The sequence below is a fragment of the Mus musculus genome, chromosome 7 (assembly GCF_000001635.26).
Source record: "Mus musculus strain C57BL/6J chromosome 7, GRCm38.p6 C57BL/6J".
Lineage (NCBI taxonomy): Eukaryota > Metazoa > Chordata > Mammalia > Rodentia > Muridae > Mus > Mus musculus.
This window is the reverse complement of record NC_000073.6, coordinates 131,234,185-131,253,189: the sequence shown is the minus strand read 5'-3', so window position 1 is coordinate 131,253,189 and position 19,005 is coordinate 131,234,185. Positions and strand designations below refer to the sequence as shown.

The 19,005-nt window shown below is 43.1% G+C and overlaps 1 protein-coding gene across 2 annotated transcripts in view; it reads right to left on the bottom strand.

Moving 5' to 3' along the window:
- The window catches only part of Cdcp3 (CUB domain containing protein 3), a 132,051-nt gene that overhangs the window by 53,263 nt on the left and 59,783 nt on the right, over window positions 1–19,005 (bottom strand). Inside the window, exons 14-25 of one of the 2 annotated variants that reach the window (NM_001370825.1) lie at window positions 18,399–18,440; window positions 18,093–18,146; window positions 17,229–17,546; window positions 16,358–16,387; window positions 14,907–15,224; window positions 13,642–13,674; window positions 11,179–11,211; window positions 10,006–10,159; window positions 8,319–8,536; window positions 6,383–6,700; window positions 5,705–5,731; window positions 2,632–2,785 (exon numbers count right to left, since the gene is read on the bottom strand). In NM_001370825.1, coding sequence (NP_001357754.1) covers window positions 2,632–2,785; window positions 5,705–5,731; window positions 6,383–6,700; window positions 8,319–8,536; window positions 10,006–10,159; window positions 11,179–11,211; window positions 13,642–13,674; window positions 14,907–15,224; window positions 16,358–16,387; window positions 17,229–17,546; window positions 18,093–18,146; window positions 18,399–18,440 — 1,699 coding nt within the window. Of the gene's footprint in view, window positions 1–2,244; window positions 2,786–5,704; window positions 5,732–6,382; window positions 6,701–8,318; window positions 8,537–10,005; window positions 10,160–11,178; window positions 11,212–13,641; window positions 13,675–14,906; window positions 15,225–16,357; window positions 16,388–17,228; window positions 17,547–18,092; window positions 18,147–18,398; window positions 18,441–19,005 lie in introns of those variants that run through there. The other variant, NM_175166.3, reaches the window with a different exon arrangement.

Sequence of the window (19,005 nt, the reverse complement as noted above, 5' to 3'; positions counted from 1 at the left end):
ACCAACCCCAATTATGACACTTAAAAATAACCCCAGACCTAAAGAAATGCTTTGGAAGCAGGTATTACAATCACTTCTAGTTGAGAAGGATGGCCTAGTCATTCATCATTGGGAGGAGAGGCCCTCGGTATTTCAAAAATCATGTGCCCCAGTACAGGGGAATGCCAGGGCCAGGAAGCAGGAGTGGGTGGTTTGGGGAGCAGGGTGGGGGTATAGGGGGCTTCAGGGATAGCATTTGAAATGTAAATGAAGAAAATATCTACTAAAAATGCCTTTAAAAATAAAAATTTTATAGCCCAAGAAAGAAGATGTAAATAACAATATATTTCCACTTAAAAACTATCAAACTCCAAAATTATCAACTTTCACCTTGTTCTGGGCAATATATTAAACTACTCCACAATCAGTGTGCTTTTTTAAAGTATAGGAGGAATTTATGCTTTGATAAGTAAGTAGATTATAGGAGATTTGGGGGGGTTACAGCTGCTTGGCACATTGAGGGTGTGGCATGTACTACTCCACCGTCCGCACCTTTTACACCTTAAAGGGAGAACTTGAATCATTGGCTGCTGTGGGTAATGAATGCAGGCAGAAGGAAATGCAGAAGTCTGGACACACTGAGAGACAAAGTCAGGAAGAGGGATGACCGGGATGTGACAGCGTAGGAAGACAAAACCGTGGTTTCATAGCATCTGGAAAGGTTGTGTTTTTAAATTAAGAAGTTACCTATATGAATATATGCATGTATTTGTAGTTGGCCTTTTGCACCGGAGGCTTTAACTAAGCATGAGTCAAAAATATTTGACATAAATCTTTGTGCTGAAGCTTGTACAACCACTCTGGAAATCAGTCTGGCAGTTCCTCAGAAAATTGGACATAGTACTACTGGAGGATCCCGCAATACCTCTCCTGGGCATATATCCAGAAGATGTCCCAACCGGTAAGAAGGACACATGCTCCACTATGTTCATAGCAGCCTTATTTATAATAGCCAGAAGCTGGAAAGAACCCAGATGCCCAACAGAGGAATGGATACAAAATATGTGGTACATTTACACAATGGAGTACTACTCAGCTATTAAAAAGAATGAATTTATGAAATTCCTAGCCAAATGGATGGACCTGGAGGGCATCATCCTGAGTGAGGTAACCCAATCACCAAAGAACTCACATCATATGTACTCACTGATAAGTGGATATTAGCCCAGAAAGTTAGAATACCCAAGATATAAGATACAATTTGCTAAACGCATGGGTCTCCGGAAGAATGAAGACCAAAGTGTGGACACTTTGCCCCTTCTTGGAATTGGGAACAAAACACCCATGGAAGGAGTTACAGAGACAAAATTTGGAGCTGTGACGAAAGGATGGACCATCTAATGATTGCCATATCCAGGGATCCACCCCATAATCAGCTTCCAAACGCTGACACCATTGCATACACTAGCAAGATTTTGCTGAAAGGACCCAGATGTAGCTGTCTCTTGTGAGACTATGCTGGGGCCTAGCAAACACAGAGGTGGATGCTCATAGTCAGCTATTGGATGAATCACAGGGCCCCCAATGGAGGAGCTGGAGAAAGTATCCAAGGAGCTAAAGGGAACTGCAACCCTATGGGTGGAACAACAATATGAACTAACCAGTACCCCGGAGCTCTTGTCTCTAGCTGCATATGTATCAAAAGATGGCCTAGTCAGCCATCACTGGAAAGAGAGGCCCATTGGACTTGCAAACTTTATATGCCCCAGTACGGGGGAACGCCAGGGCCAGGAAGGGGGAGTGGGTGGGTAGGGGAGTGGGGGTGGTGGGTATGGGGGACTTTTGGGATAGCATTGGAAATGTAAATGAGGAAAATACCTAATAAAAAATTAAAAAAAAATCTTTGTGCTGAGCATGTGTGGGCTTCTTTTGGTCGCCATACCAGAAACAACACAGCATGACCGTTTGTCCCACATTTGTATTGCATTTCTTGGGTGTTATCAGTAAGCTGGCATGATTTAAAGAACACAGGAGAATGTACAAAGGCTACATATAAATGCTATGCTACTACATATGAGATTTAGACTTCTGTGGCAGCTGAGGGGAGATCTTGGAGACAATCTATGAACACCATGGGGCAACTGTATATGCAACATATAAAGGTATACACATAAACATATATGTGTAAATATACATTAATATATGAGTAAGTGTTTTCAAACAGACGATGGCTGGAGAAAGAAGTAGGAAGCACAAGGTATTTGATGGGGAAAATGAATAAAGCCCTTTAATTTTGGAGAAAATTCCCTGATAGAATTCTTGAAGGGAAAAGCAACATCGTATCTGAGAAAGGATGACCAGACAATTAGAACAAGAAAAGTCCAATCTGGATCTTTCAGGAGGAGGAAACTTATGTGTGATGGAGCAGCGGCAAGGTCTTCAAGTGTGGACCACCCAGCTAGAGCTCCACATCTGGGTGACGAGGCATTCACAGGCGTTAGCTCAATGAGTGGGATACTGAGATAATTGACTATAGGATGGGTTTTTATTAAAAAGTAAAAACCCCATGGAAAAGATATTCTTTTTGGGGAATCACAGATTCAAATCTAGTCTGGCCACTAAAGTAGAGGAAGGAAAGGCAAGGCTGCTTACTTCAGACTTGGGATTGTCAGCTCAATGTTGAACTTCTCAGCCACATGTATCTCCCAGATGCACTCTGTGTCCGTGGGGTAGTTAGTAGGATACCAAGGACTGGAGAAGGAGCCCGAGAGATTTGAAATGACTCCTCCACAGGAGTGACTTCCTTCTGTGAAAGCAGATGAGAGAGTTGTAGTTGGCATCTTCAGGAATGCACCTGGCATTTTCCCAGAAGTGAAATCTAGAGTTGCATCAGATTATTCTACAGTGGGAATCAGAGAGTGGGAAGTGGTGTGGCTGGTCGGGATAGCTGCAGTTTGACTGGCATGTGTAGATCTAGGAGGAGCATGGGAGGATGAAATATATACAATTGGCAGGCAGGACCTGAAAATGATTGAAAGTGACACTAGATACATGTACATTGAGGGTGCTTGCGGACCATGCAGGTTACACTTTTGTGTGTATATTTGTATAGGTACATGTACATATGTGTGCATGGGGTAGGCAGAGGCCAACCTTATGTTATTTCTCAGGTGCCACCCACCTTGTTTTTTGAGACACAGTCTCTTAAGTTAGGCTGGCTTGCTCAGGAGCCCCCCAAATCCACCTCTCTTTCTCACTATAATGTTGGTGTTAGAAGCACACAGCAATATGCTTAGATATTTTTTTTTAAATGTGAGTCCCTGGGCTAAAACTTAGGTCTTTCCATTTGTAAGACCAGTGCTTTACTACCTGAGCTCTAGTTCCCTAGAATATGTACTTCTCTAACGGTCTTCCTAGATTCTTGCCCTGAAAGCCAGTTCAACTGAAGAGTAGCCAACCTACCTGCTTATGAGGGCTCCATCCCACCCATTTTCCCCCTCATGTCATAGAGGACAGACAGATGTACCATGATGTTTGTATGAGTTATCACAATGCCATTCTAGTTTATGTTACTTTCAGGAAAGATAGTACCTTATGGTGTACTGGATTGAGAAATAGAAGTTTCAAAAAATCTAAACCAAGAAAACCAGACTAGAGCCAGCATCACGCAGGCATTTTATAACTAAGTGCCAATGAATGAGCATGTTACTACTTCAAAGTTTTGACAAATAGTTTGCAGACACTCATTTCTTTTCCCCTCCTGATCTTGGATAGAGTTCCCTTCCCTCTGTAGACTGACCAGAAAAATCATACACAATGACCCAGCTACATGACTTCCTTTCTGTTGAATTCTAGGTTCACCAAGGCAAGGGCTGTCTTGATTGTTCAGCTGACAAGAAGCACCTCTGGCTTTTTGAACATATACTGTGTAAAGCATTAAGTAGAAAAACCCAGGAGGCCAGAATTCAGAATCCTTACAGCCAAAATGGGGATGGGTAGGCTGAGCAAGTGTTTTGTTGAGGGAAGAGAAAGCTCACTGGGGAGTGCTGGTACATGGTCAAGATCCTTTTTTTCTCCTGGCAGATGTCCTGCTGGCTTTGTATGCAGTATATATTTCAATATTCTGTGCTATCAGTGTCTACCATATGGTGAGCTAAAGGCAATATGTTTTGAAAGTTTGTCCCATGGAATTCTGATATTTGATTGAGTTTTGTGTTTGTGTGTGTGTTCACATGCACACACGTGGTGTGTGTATGTTTTATTCTTCTCTCATACATTACATCATGATCACAACTGTCCCACCCTCCACTCCTCCCAGTTCTCCCCCACACACACCTCCCTTCTCTCCCAGACCCATTTGTTTCCCTTCAGAAAAGAGCCAGCCTTCTATGGGATATGAACTGAACATGGCATAACAAGTTACAATAATACTAGGCACAAACCTTCATATCAAAGCTGGTCAAGAGTTTTACATAAAAAGTTTGGTGGGGGCGTTTGAAGCAGGCAGATCAGCTGGCCTGATAACTCCCTTAACTCTCAGGTCTCTTCTTTGGCCCGCTCTAATGTGAAGCTTAGCATTGATAGATGCTAGCTACTTGCTGCCCATCATTACTGGTCCTTTGTCAAGAGTGTTGTTGGGTATCAACAGAATGAATTTTTTCTAATCTAAAGAATCTCAGAAGTAAATTTCTTTTGTACAGAGGTAGTTATAGCATGCTCTATCAATAATAGCTTATTGGGTTCTATCAGGTTATAGGTGGTCCATCCCCCTTGGGGTCTGAAAATGGTCCCCATAAGCTCTTATATTTGAATGTTAGGTCTGCCGTTGTTGGAACTGTGTAGGAAGGGTTAGGAGGCGAAGCCTTGTTAGAGGAAGTGTTTCACTCAGGAGGTGGGCTTTGAGGTTTTAAAAGCCCACACCATTTTCAGTTAGCACCACATACACTCCCCTCCAATTTGTGGATCAGACATACACTCTCCATTACTGCTCCAGTGCCATTCCTAGCCTATCTGTTGCCATATTCCCCACCATGATGGGCATTATGGACTTACCCTCTGGCACTTGTTAGCCCAATAAATCCTTTCCTCTATAAGCTGCCTTGGTCAACTAAGACAGAGAATGTAATGGGCTCCCAACCTTTATATTTGACTGAGGCCTTCACTGTAGGTGGACAATAGTAACAGTCACTAGGTGTGGTTGGGAATGTCAAGGTAGAGAATCAATGTATTCAGCTTTTGCTATTCTCCTCCCACACTGTGCTTCTTTACCTGCTTCCTCCTGGTTCTCCTTTCTCCAGTTAGTTGCCAGGCCTATACTCTTATTACCTAAATATAGTACTCTCCATTTCTTGCCCCCTTTAAAAAGTCATCCCCCATCACCCTCTTTTTAATTTCACAGCTTATGACATGCACATAAACACACACACACACACACGTATATACATATTTTCCAACTACACATTTCACAGAGGATTAATGGGCAGGGTATATAAAGAACCACTGATTTTAAAATTTCTGCTGAACATTATAATCACATGAGACCTCAACTATTCCTGGCAACTAGGGGTGGTTCTGGAGGTTCTAATGCAACCCATCTTGGGAATCTCAGAAGCTTCCATTGTGCGTCCAGAACTGGAAATCACTGCTGTGGTCTCTGTCCACCAGTGTCTAAGTCAGGACACAGATTTCTCAACTTTAAAGAGATGGAATTTAGTGTTGGACTTACCTGTTGGTGAAGGAGTCACATCTGCATCTGCATAAATGGGAAATAAATGGGTTTAGGGAATTTAAATTCCATGCAGAGAAAAATGTTATCTGTTTTTCTAACATGGGCATGTAGTATCACATCTGTAGAACATACAGACAATAAGAAAAGCCAACACAGTGTCCCTGGGCATCTGTTTTCAAGCCAGTTGTACTCTGTATTTCCTGCCTTTCTTGCTAAAGGAGTGTTGCCCTTGTCAGTTTACCAAGTCTAGAACAACCTAGGAGGCAAATTTTTGGGCTCCTTTAGGGAGTTTCCAGATTAGGCTACTGAGGTGGAAAGAGCCACTCTAAATGTAGGTAGCACCATTGCATGGGCTGGGGTCCTAGACTGAATGAGAAGAAGCAAGTTCAGTGCCAACATTCATCTTTCTCCACTTCCTGGATTCAATTCACTATGACCAGCTGCCTCAGGCTCTGTCCTCCATGATGTCTCTGCCATGGTGGACCACACCTGAACCATGAGTCAGAAACGAACCCTTCCTTTGGTAAATTGTCTTTGTTAGATATTATGTTTACAGCTACATGAGAAGTAATTAACAAGGCCATTTTCAATGGAGTCACATCCCTGCTCTGTTCGTGGCTTCTATCCATCACTAAGATGCCTCATAGAAAGAGCCCATTACAGGAGACAGAATACCTGAGCAGATAACGCCAGCATCCTCATGGTGGCCACAGTTGTGATCTAACCAGGCAGAGCTGGAACACTGGCCAAAGTGGTTTTCCGTTCCTGAACACTGAATGTTGTCCAAAAGGATGTTTCCAGAGCCTGGACCAAAGTAGGCACTTCCAGGAGCAGCAATGGCATGGCCACAGCCCAGCTGTCTGCACACAACCTCAGCTTCATTCAGGTCCCACAGGTCATCACACACGGTGCCCCAGGCCCCCTGGTGGAGGATCTCCACGCGTCCCGAGCACTGTCCAGAGCTGCCTGCCAACCGCAGCACTGGTCTTTCTTCTAAACAGAGGAAGATTCCAGTTTTGAACATGGAGAAGTTTATGTAGAAAGTGATATTGAATGGAGTTCCAGGACTCCTATAGAAGAGTTGGGGAAAGGAGTGGGGACCCCGAAGGGGATAGGAACTTCACAGAAGGACCAACAGAGTCAACTAACCTGACCCCTTGAAGGCTCTCAGAGACTGAACCATCAACCAAAGAGCATCCATGGACTGGACCTAAGACCCCTAGACATATGTAGCAGATGTGCAGCTTGGTCTTCATGTGGATCCCCCAACAACTGGTGTGGGAGCTGTCCCTAAAGCTGTTGCTTGTCTGTGGATCCCATTCCCTTAAATGGGCTCCCTTGCCTGGTCTCAGTAGGAGAGGATGCACCTAGCATGGCAGAGACTTGATGTGTCAGAGCGGGGAATACCCAGGGGAGCCTGCACCCTCTCAGAGGAGAGGGGAGGATGACTGGGGAAAGGGAGTGTGTGAGGGGGGAACTGGGGGGAGAACAGTGGGGTGGGTGGTTATATGGAAGAATTTGGTTGGAGGAAAGGGAAAGGAGAAATGTTGTGATTATATTATAATCCCCAAAATAAAAAAGAGAAAAGAGAAAGAAAGAAAGAAAGAAAGAAAGAAAGAAAGAAAGAAAGAAAGAAAGAAGCAAAGAAAGAAACAAGGAAAGAAAGAAAAAAGAGAGAGAGTCCTAGCAGCTGTACCATCCATGGCCAAGGTCATCAAACCCTTGAGGTTGTCTTGATTCCATAAAAGCCATAAAAGCCCAAGGGTTATAGAGTAAGACAGAAACTGGGGTTGAATCTCATTCTACTGCCCCCTACATGACAATAACTTCACCTCTCTGAGCTGTTTCCTCATTTCTAAAGTCATGCTTCTATCAAGTGTTTATCGTAGAGGCTCTCAGGATCAATCAGGGAGAGCACACATATAAGATACACAGATCACACCCACAAAGGAGTTTCTTTCCTCAGAGACAAGCAAGCCCAAACCTCAGACAGGAACTTACTACTTATCTGGTTTTCTGACAGTCTGAAAGAATTACTGGAGTTCCTGCAGGGGAATCTAAGCATCAGCTATCTCACCACTGACAGGCAGTGCTCCTTAGCTCTGCAATGAGTGTCTATGAGGCCAAGGATAGCAGGAGCCCCCAAGCCTCAAGTTAGGGTGCATCTATGGTTTAAGGCATGCTACAAGTGAGTTGGGTCAACAGGTAAAGGTGTGTGTGTGTGTGTGTGTGTGTGAAATCTTGAGGAGTGTTGGGCTTCCATGTTTCAGAACTCTGGACAGTTCCCAAAGACCTTGTGATAGCAAATGCGGCCTGAAGACCATTCATTGAGCTTGGTTTTCCATGGAAACTGCCTGGCCTTTTACAACCACCCTTTGCAGTATTTGTACAGGATGCATGTTACTATTTTATTGTTGCTTGGTAACCTGACCCCCATGGTGAGAAAATCTACCTCCTTGTGATACTACCACCTCTAGCAGGTAAGGTGTGTGTGTGTGTGTGTGTGTGTGTGTGTGTGTGTGTGTGTGTGTTTGGGTTAAAATCTACCCAGGCTTTGTGATAGGAGTGTCGATTTAGAAATTGTTCTCTATTATCTCCTGAAGCTTCCTACCTGACTCTCTTCCATCTTGTGGAATTGCATTGAAGAAAGCATAAAAGCCAGTGTTTGTTGTCATATAATCGCTGCGGAACACCACTGTCAAGATGTCTGAGGAGGAGAAAAATACCACAGCTGATGGGGCACAAAACTTCCCCATGGAGAGTGATGCAATTCTGGGGCCATCGAAGATCTCAATTGAGTCATAGGGACATCCAAGGATATCTTCCAGGCTGGGGGTGGGGATGAAAGCTGGGTGTTAATGACACAGTAGCAACATCTTCAGTATCAATGCCCCAAAATGTGACAATCTCAGAACATGTAGTATTCATTAGACTTTCTCAAATGCTTTATCAGGATTCTATTTTCTTTGCCTAGGTAGTATATGAAGTTTACTAATACAACTTTATCATAATTTTAAAAATTATAGTGATTCTGACCAGCCACAAAGGTAATATATGTTAGGAGTCTGTGATCGCTGATTGCTTGGATTTAAAGCAAATCTAAATTAACAACCTTGGCACAGTGCTGATGGAACCATGATTTGGCCTAGCTGAGTCTGGTTTATCATGGAATCTCATGATCTTGCTCTATTGCAGCATGGTGTGTGCTATGTCAGAGAAGAAAGGCCTTGTAAAGATTTTGCTGGAAGAAACCTTTTGGTGAAGAACTGTTGCTTTGACATCATATAGACCTGCATCTGTTGTCAACGGGCAAGCTAGTTACTCTCCATTTGTTCATTTTCCTCATATTTAATGAGGATGGTAAAGACATTTGTAAGCTATAGTGATGCCGGAGCATGACAAAGCCTAGAAGCATATAACCCAGGATCTATAGCAATAGCTCAGTGGGTAAAGTGCTTGTCATTAAACATGTAGACCTGAGTTTAGTCCCCAGAACCCATGCGAAAATTCTGGTTATGGTGACCTAGCTTCTTTAAGAGCTCAAGGCCAATGAGCAATCTCTCTTGAAAAACAAGTTGAATAGTGCCTGAAAAATGACACCTGAAATGACCTTTGACCTTCATGTGAACATAGGTGGAGAAGAATTAGGGGAGGGACTGAAGGAGCTGAAGGGAATTGCAAACCCATAGGAAGAACAGCAGTATCAACTAACCCGGGACCCTCTGAGCTCCCAGAGACTAAGTTACCAACCAAAGAGCATTCGTGGGCTGGTCCATGGGCCCCACTACATGTGTAGCAGAGGACTGACTTGTCAGGGGTCAGTGGGAAAAGATGTACTTAACACTGTAAAAACTTAGTGCCTAAGGGAAGGAGGATGCTAGTGGGGTGAGGCAGAAGTGGATGGGTGGGTGGGTGGGACAGCACCCTCTCAGAAGCAAAGGGAAGGGGGGATGGGGTGAAGAACTCATGGAGGGGGACCAAGAAGGGTGGGCAACATTTGGAATGTAAATAAGTAAAATAATTAATAAAAATAATAGATCAGATAAGATTAAAAAATAAAAAAATAAAAGACAGATTTCCAAAGCTGAGCTATGTCAAAACATTCTTGCTGCATTTTTCTAGCTAGAAGAGAACTATTAGGTACTGCTACAAAATTAATTCAGACTTGAATTTGGAAATGCTCCTATGTTTTGTGCTCCTCTGCTTTTTCCAATCAGTAAAGAAAATGTCCTTACCACAGCTAGGAAACCCAATATTCTTATTCAGATCGAACCCTCTCTTTAAAACTAGTTTCTTACTTCAAATTCGGAATCATGAGTTCTATGCGGAAATTTTTCTCCACATGGATCTCCCACACACATTGGATGTCTGTTGGATAGTTTTCTGGGTACCGTGGACTCGTAAATGAACCCGAGAGGCTGGAAATGACTCCTCCACAAGAGTTACTTCCTCCTGAAGCAAGGAAAAGGATGTCATGTTGCAGTCATGTGGTGCCCATGACTGGGACCACCTCTCAGTTAACAGCAAGCACTTTGCTGCATCACGGTCACTTATTTTAACATAGTGTGTTCAGACTGGAACTTGTAGACTAGGGAATTTATGAAATTTAAACAAGACAAAGATCTAGTTCTTCCATAGTCATTGTCATGTTGGCATGAAAAGATATAGCCCTACATAGGTATACAAGGCAGTGTATTGTCTTAAAAAGTAGATAACAAATCATCCAGTTATTTGGAGGGAGTTTGAGAGCACAATGTACTTCATTTGTACCTAAACTGTATGAAGCTGCTTGACTTTTCTTCTTTTCACCTCGATGACCACCTTGTAGTCCTCCCAGGCTCCCACAGATTTCTAATCTTTCCTAAGATGGATCTGGACACTGATTCTAGACATCCTACACCTCTGCCACTAATTAAATTCTGGGATGGGAGAAAGCTGGAATCAAATCCAAGGTATCGCACAAGTGCTCTCTACCACAGAGCCCATTCCCCAGTCCTTTTTGTAAAGACAGAGTCTTATTATGTAGCCAAAGATGGCCTTGAACTCACACCCTCCTGCCTGTATCTCTCAAGTAACAAGATGACAACTGCATGCCACCCTACTCCATTCTCCATTGATCACATCTATAGGTTATAACAATAGGGTCAAGACACATGTGTGACAGGAGATGAAAAACAGCTGTCTTTGAGCATCCACTTCAGGGCTGTGCCTAAACAAGGCAGGCTGAGTGTGGGTCAGATGGACTGCAGAACGACATCTACCAATTTGTTGACTTCTTGTCTACTTTATCCTGGGAAGACCCACAGCCCTCCTTTCCCTCATGCTCCTCCGAATACATAGTCACCATTTACAGAGTGGCACCAGAGGAGTAAGCCCCTCACCCACATGCCAGGGGCTCTGTCGTACTACATCCCTGGACATTGCCTAGAATTTGCCTCCATGGAGTTACCATGTCATAAAGAAGTGACTACCTGTTAGTGGATCCTGAGGAGTTGGAGGAGGACCTGGAAAGGAAATAAAGAAGATAATAATGACATCCAGGGGGGAAATCTCTAGTCTTATGTACAAGCTAGTACACAGTGAATGGTTTCCTTGGAAACATCCATGAATTTGGTGCCAACTTAGAAGAGTCTGAAGCTGCTAAATGAACATTCTTTATAGTTCTATGGCAGATCAAAGCCTGCCAGTAATACTTGGACATGCCTCTTATCACCAGATGAGGACTAGGCTCCCTCCCTTGACCCTGAGTGGGCTCTGTAACTGCTTTAAACAACAGGATATGGCAGAAGCCATGCTGTGTCTTAAGGAACTATTGACATATGTTTCCTGTTTCTGAGCCTGAGGCTTACTTATAGCGCCTCACACCATCCTACCCCTTGAAGCGACTGGATGAAGAGGCTCTGAGACTCCCTGGAAAGGGAGAGGGCTCACCTTTTCAGTGCACTTATGAAGGCACTGATGATGTATATGAAGCCATTCTGAGCTCTCCAAACCAGAACCCAGGCAAATGACCCTGAGACCCTAGCTTGACGCTCTGAGGAGCAGAAGACTCTCCCAGCTGAGCCCTGCCCAAATTCCTGACACACAAAACCATGGCATGTGTTGGGATGTATCTGTCTTAAACCACTAAATTTTGAGGCTACAATGGATAACCAGAATGGATCCTTCTTCATTTCTTTATACAATCCCCACTAAATGAGCAAACCAAAGGCAACAGTTCATTGAATAGCTACTGTTGGAGATTTAGCTCAGTGGGAGGGTGCTTGCCTGGCAAGCACAAGGCCCTGGGTTCCGTCTTCTGGTTTGAGAAATTTGAAAAATGTTTACTATTTATGGCCTTAATCATAGCCTTGTAGCTTTAGACAACACTTCTCTTCTCAGTAATGACCTCAACACAAGCTTTTCTTGCCTGGGACACTCAGCACTCAGCACTCATCAAGATCTCCTCCAGGCAAATGCCAAGAGAGATGCTTCTTTCAATGACTTGTGACTTGTGTGCCCTCTGCAACTGGAGAGAGAACCCAGGCACATTCAGATGGTAAATTCCAACTTTCCTTCTGGAGAGAAATGTGAGAGGTCCTGGGAGGGCAGGGAAAGGAAGAGGTGCTTTCTCTAAGCTGTCCCTGATAGAAAGAGTGTGAGCAGGCTTTGGATCTCCCTTATCCTCAACCATAGGGATTAAGTAATTAATGTATCAAGGGCTCCTGCATCATATCTATCAATGTTTTGGGCAGAGCTTACAGTGAAAAGAAATATGTTTTCATTCACCTCCAATGTCATTCTAGAATTTATCATATTAGTCTAATTTTTCTAATACACACACACATATATATGATTATTATATAGTATCATATTATATATGATTATATAAGATTATATATTATTATAAATGTATATGTAATATAAAATTGGTTCTCCCATTAATTTACTTAATGATCAAAATTGCTTAACCTTGTCTAAATCTTTCTTCTGAAAACATAGCATATATGTCTTTTTTATTTCATTTTTATTAGATATTTTCTTCATTTACATTTCAAATGCTAACCCAAAAGTCCCCTATACCCTCCCCCTGCCCTGCTCCCCAACCCACCCACTCCCACTTCCTGGCCCTGACATTCCCCTGTACTGGGGCATATGATCTTCACAAGACCAAGGGCCTCTCCTCCCAATGATGGCTGACTAGGCCATCCTCTGCTACATAGCATGTGTGTCTTTTAAGGAGTTTTCTTGGTGATGAGAAATTACTTGAGCAAACTGTCCCCTCATCTTTATTATAGAGTCGTCTGATCTGGGTGTCTTGGGTCAGTGTGTGTATGGCAAGTGACTAGAGGCCAAGTGTAGTGGCAGTTTGGCCCATATCCCTTGAACAGCCAAAAAGTGCCTTGCTAACTTTTTCTGTGTCTGTTTATCTGAAGAACACAAATAGTCAAAATATTTTCCTAGAGGGAATTAATAGCTGGAGAAGGTCCTGATTTGTGAAGATTTGACATATGGCTTTTCATGAAGGAGGAACTGTCTTTCAAATTTTGAATTTGGATGTTTTCCTAGGGTCACATGTGTGGTCTGATCTTCCCTTGAGATGCGGGACTCAGTAGTGAGCTCCCAGGCACTAGTGATAGTGATAGTGATAGTGATAGTGATAGTGATAGTGATAGTGAGGATGCACGACAGGTGCTCTCAGTGTGCGGCTGCTGAGCCAGGACATTCAGAAGCTCGGCTATATAGAATGCATTCTTTGACTTACGGTGGCTTTACATTGGGCTTTCTGAGATATAACTCCATCATAAGTTGAGAAGAAGCCATCTATACATGTATGAACAGCTCCGAATGCCTGCCTCTTAGCATTTTTAAAAAAAGAAGATATTTAGTACTGTTTTCACAGTTGCTCTTCCTGAGTGGGGAATTTTCCTTAACTAGGAGAGCAGTGGACATACCTGGCGGCATAGGTGGAGGAGGGGCATCTGAATCTGTATACAGAAAGAGAAACAACAGGTCACTCTCTCTGACGACCTCAAAGGATGGAAGATGGGGTGACAAGAAGGGGATGGTGAGTAAGAGGGACAGACTCATGGCCTATCTGGGTACAGAAATTAGCTCCTAGAACCACCAATTGGACACCCTCATCTAAGGTAAATTCTTGGCTTAGAAAACTTAGACCAAAACCTAGGATACCCAAGATATAAGATACAATTTCCTAAACACAAGAAACTCAAGAAAAATGAAGACTGAAGTGTGGACACTATGCCCCTCCTTAGAAATGGGAACAAAACACCCATGGAAGGAGTTACAGAGACAAAGTTTGGAGCTGTGACAAAAGGATGGACCATCTAGTGACTGCCATATCCAGGGATCCATCCCATAATCAGCTTCCAAACGATGACACCATTGCATACACTAGCAAGATTTTGCTGAAAGGACCCAGATGTAGCTGTCTCTTGTGAGACTATGCCGGGGCCTAGCAAACACAGAAGTGGATGCTCACAGTCAGCTATTAGATGGATCACAGGGCTCCCAATGGAGGAGCTAGAGAAAGTAGCCAAGGAGCTAAAGGGATCTGCAACCCTATAGGTGGAACAATATTATGAACTAACCAGTACCCCGGAGCTCTTGACTCTAGCTGCATATGTATCAAAAGATGGCCTAGTAGGCCATCACTGGAAAGAGAGGCCCATTGGACACGCAAACTTTATATGCCCCAGTACAGGGGAACGCCAGGGCCAAAAAGGGGGAGTGGGTGGGTAGGGGATTGGGGGTGGGTGGGTATGGGGGACTTTTGGTATAGCATTGGAAATGTAAATGAGCTAAATACCTAATAAAAAATGGGAAAAAAAAGAAAACTTAGACCAGCCACTAGGTAGGTTATGTCTCATGGTGGGCAGAGCTAGGTACTTGTGATACCCCTATGCAGAACCCCTGGAGAACTCTTTAAGTGCAGGCTCCAGAGCTCCTTCCCAAACCTACTCAGTGGTAGTTTCTTAAGAGAGCGACCCTGGAATCCTTACTGCAATGCCCCAGAGTGGTGCCAATAGATATCGTAGACTTCCCATAACCACCAAGTGCTACTCATGACAGGGTAGGTGTCTGCACCTAGGACCTGGTCCTGAAGGGTTGCTTAAAGAATCAAATGGGTGGCTGGAAATTTTCACTCAAAAAAGATAGTTTCCAAATTCCTCCATTTGCATAGGAAGAGAATGAATACCTGAGCAGATAACACCAGCATCCTCATGGTGGCCACAGTTATGTTCAGACCATCCAGAATGTGGACACTGGCCGAGGTAATGTTCCATTCCAGAACACTGAAGGTTGTCTAGGAAGATTTCTCCAGAGCCTGGGCCAAAGTAAGCCTCACCAAGGCTAGAAACAGCCTGGCCACACTCTAGCTGGCGGCATACAACCTCAGCTTCATTTGAACCCCACAGGTCATCACATATGGTGCCCCAGACTCCCTGGTAGAGGATTTCCACTCGTCCTGAGCACCGACTGGAACCACCCACTAGGCGAAGCTCTGGCCAGTCTCCTGGGAGAGAGAGAGAGAGAGAGAGAGAGAGAGAGAGAGAGAGAGAGAGAGAATGAGTCCTCACACCCCAATACCTTCACCTGGGATCCTGCAGTACTTTGAGCATTCATTCACTCTCATGTTTATCATGGATTTCTGAGTTTCAGTTTGTGGGGGCTGCAGCAAATTTTGTTTAGGCAGCCTTTTTTGTTTCCTGTGTTAGCCATGGATTGTATAGCCATAGACCCTCTGGGAACCTGAGTCTATTCACTTGTGAAATATAAACACAGTAAAATGTACCATTCCACAATGTGATAAATACAACAAAAGCAAAGACAGGATGTTAGAGGATAATGGCAGAGAAGAGATGCTGGATGACACCCTTTAGAAATGTGAAAAGGATGCCAGGCAGTGGTGGTGCATGGCTTTAATCCCAGCACTTGGGAGGCAGAGGCAGGCGGATTTCTGAGTTCAAGGTCAGCCTGGTTTACAGAGTGAGTTCCAGGACAGCCAGGGCAACACAGAGAAACCCTGTCTCAAAAAAAAAGGAGAAAGAAAGAAAGAGAGAGAAAGAGAGAGAGAGAGAGAGAGAGAGAGAGAGAGAGAGAGAGAGAGGAAGGAAGGAAGGAAGGAAGGAAGGAAGGAAGAAAGAAAGAAAGAAAGAAAGAAAGAAAGAAAGAAAGAAAGAAAGAAAGAAAGAAAGAAAGAAAGAAAGAAAGAAAGGGAGAAAAGAAATGTAAAAAGGAGCTAATGAGTAGAAGAGCCAACAAAACAAAACAAAAAACAAACAAAAGCAAACAAGCAAAAACAAAACAAAAACCAAAAACCATCCTTTGGACCAGAGAGAAGCGTACAGGCAAGGAGCCCTAAAGAGCCATGTCGCTTTGGTGTATACCTTTTCTCTTGGTGTTATGCCAGTGAGGAAAATGACCAAACGTGAATCCTTTACAAATGATGGATACACATATGAACACACATGCAACACATACAACACATCACACATGAAAAAGTGAGAAGAATCACAGCCAGACATGTCATTCGGTAACAGATTTGCAGCTGAAAGGAGTGAACTCAGAGGTGAAAGACCAAACAGTCCAAAGACAAAGTCAAAGGCAGCTGACATTTAACTCCCATTTATAAAAGACACCACTGACCTGGAACATCAGACAGAGGTTTTTCAGCATCTGTAAGTAAGAAAAACAAATAGGTCGGTATTTGGAGGAACTCCAGGCTTTAATAACAGAAGATAAAGTTTAATTATACTCTCATTTGTATTGATTAATCTATTATCAATCCCTTTAAAGAACATGATACCAGGAAAAACAAATTTATCAGTAGGTCTAAAATAAGCTTCTGTCTGGGGTGTTAGTTTACAGCAAAGTGAGAAAATGGACAGATGTAGACGGCTGTGGTTTGGATAGTGTCTGCTCCCAGGAGCCTGAGTGTATTTACTGGTAAGATAGATACACTACTAACATGTATTAATCTGTGTGGGCAGCTCTGTGGACTGCAAACCCATTCTATTAACAGTGCCTGATTCTTTGGAGTCACATCTGCAATTGTAGCAGTTTGCTTAAAGACATCACATTGTCAAACAAGACTAGCTGTAGATATTCCAGAGGGAACCTATTTACTCATAACTACTCATGCATGAGTCAGGGTATTAAAAAAAAAAAAGACACAGGCAATTGAAATTAGTCATCTCCCAGAATTCCCTCCATATTATGACTAAGGAGAATAAGAGTTGTACATTTCTTTGTTAGTTAGTAAGACAGTACTTCATCAAAAACTTCTTTTCTGAAAAAATATCAGTCAGTCTTCTAGTTTCCTAAGTGAAGATCTGAAAATGTAGATGCTACACAGATGCAGTCTGGAAGTTCACTGCAGCTCTGAGAGGCAGCCCCATGCAGCCCTGGTCTCCCTGCAGCAGGCTACTGCCTCCAAATTCAGACCCATTCTTTGCATATTTCAGCAAAGCACACATTGCTAATGATGACTGCCAAATGAGAAACTTAGATAGAGTACCTGAGCAGATGACACCAGCATCTTCATGGTGGCCACAGTTGTGGTCTGACCAGCCAGAATGGGCACACTGGCCCAGGAAGTGCTCCACCCCAGCACACTGGAGGTTATCTAGAAAGATATCTCCCGAACCAGGGCCAAAGTAGGCCTTGCCAAGGGCAGACACAGCCTGACCACACCCCAGCTGTCTGCATATGACTTCAGCTTCATTCAGGTCCCACAGGTCATCACACACAGTCCCCCAGACTCCCTGGTAGAGGATCTCCACACGCCCTGAGCATCGATTGGAGCCACCCACCAGTCGCAGCTCTGGCCAGTCCCCTGCAGACAGAGACTTGGTGACTGTTGTCATCTGGGAGCATGATACCTTTCCATGAGATATTTGAGCTGCCCTTTCCTCTATTCTATTAGATAAAGAAAACCTACTAGAGTCAGCCAACTAGTCTACTCCAGCTGGAGTGTGATAAGTCAAAGGGGTTGTCAATAGCATTTAGGGCATACAAAATCCACTAATTACTATCTATTATGTCAGAAACATGCACAACTCTGTTTGAGCTTAATGCAGAAAAAATATGAATCTTGTATAAAACTTTGTTATTTTTGTGAGAACTTTTCAAGTGTCACTTTTATGATAGCTCAAGGTTACAGCAGGGTGTTAGTTTGCCAACCTTATCAGTGAAGGAACTAAAAGCAGAAAAAAATCAAAAGGATTCCCCTGAAATCTACTCATGGCAAACAACATGTCTATCTATTTAAGGCCCTCTGCACCCCCTGCTTCAGAAGTGCCTTATTCTTTTTCTGCTTGTCTAGTTCATTGCCCATTTTAGAAAAATCAGTTAGCGATTGTGATGGGAAGGCTAATTATACCTGAGTCAGATACGGGAAGAGGTGAGATGTTCCCACTGGGAGTATTTGAGAATTCTGAAAGGTACAAAAGCAAAACCAAACAATAATAATAGCTATAACAACAAAACAATCTGTTTATTCAGGTTGTGACTGTTGGGGTTTGCAGTGGTCCTGTGTTCTAGTGTAGAGTTAGTTGATTCATTTGCAAGCAAATGGACTGTATGTAGTTCTAGCATTTCACACCACAAAGCAGGTACAACATATACAGACATGGGCGCTGAGAGAAAGAAACACTTGGTACTCAAATAGGTGCCTCCTGGGACTTACGTGGTCTTTCTGTTACCATCTTGGAAGTTGCTGTGGGGATGGCTGTGGGGACAAGATGAGGGTAGACTTATGAGGTCAAGGGCACCATCCTTCATTGAACACCCAGACCCCCCTGGATTCTTTCATCTTCTCACTTATACAATGTCCTAAGCCAAACCCTCTCTTCACATGGGTCTAATGTAGCCCAGCAGCATGGAAGCTGACCCCTTTGCATCAGCACCAAAAATATAACTTAATTTGTGCTAAAATGAAAACACTCATACACTGTTTTTCTGGGAGGAACCATCCCCCACCTTTTGACTTGCTTCTTGTGATGGTTAGTCTTAATTTCAACTCAATTTCCATTGTAGAGGTATTTCTGCCTCTTCAGCTAGCTTTATTCCTAGATATTTTTTAGAAGCCATTTTTAAAGAAAGTGTTTCCATGATCTTTCTCAGCATGTTTGTTATTGGTATATAAGATATCTATAGATATATCTATACATATATAGAGAGATATAGATATAGATAGATATAGATATACACACACATATATATACACATATATGCACATATATGTATATATGTATGTGTGTATATATACTTATATATGTACTATGTAAGTATAT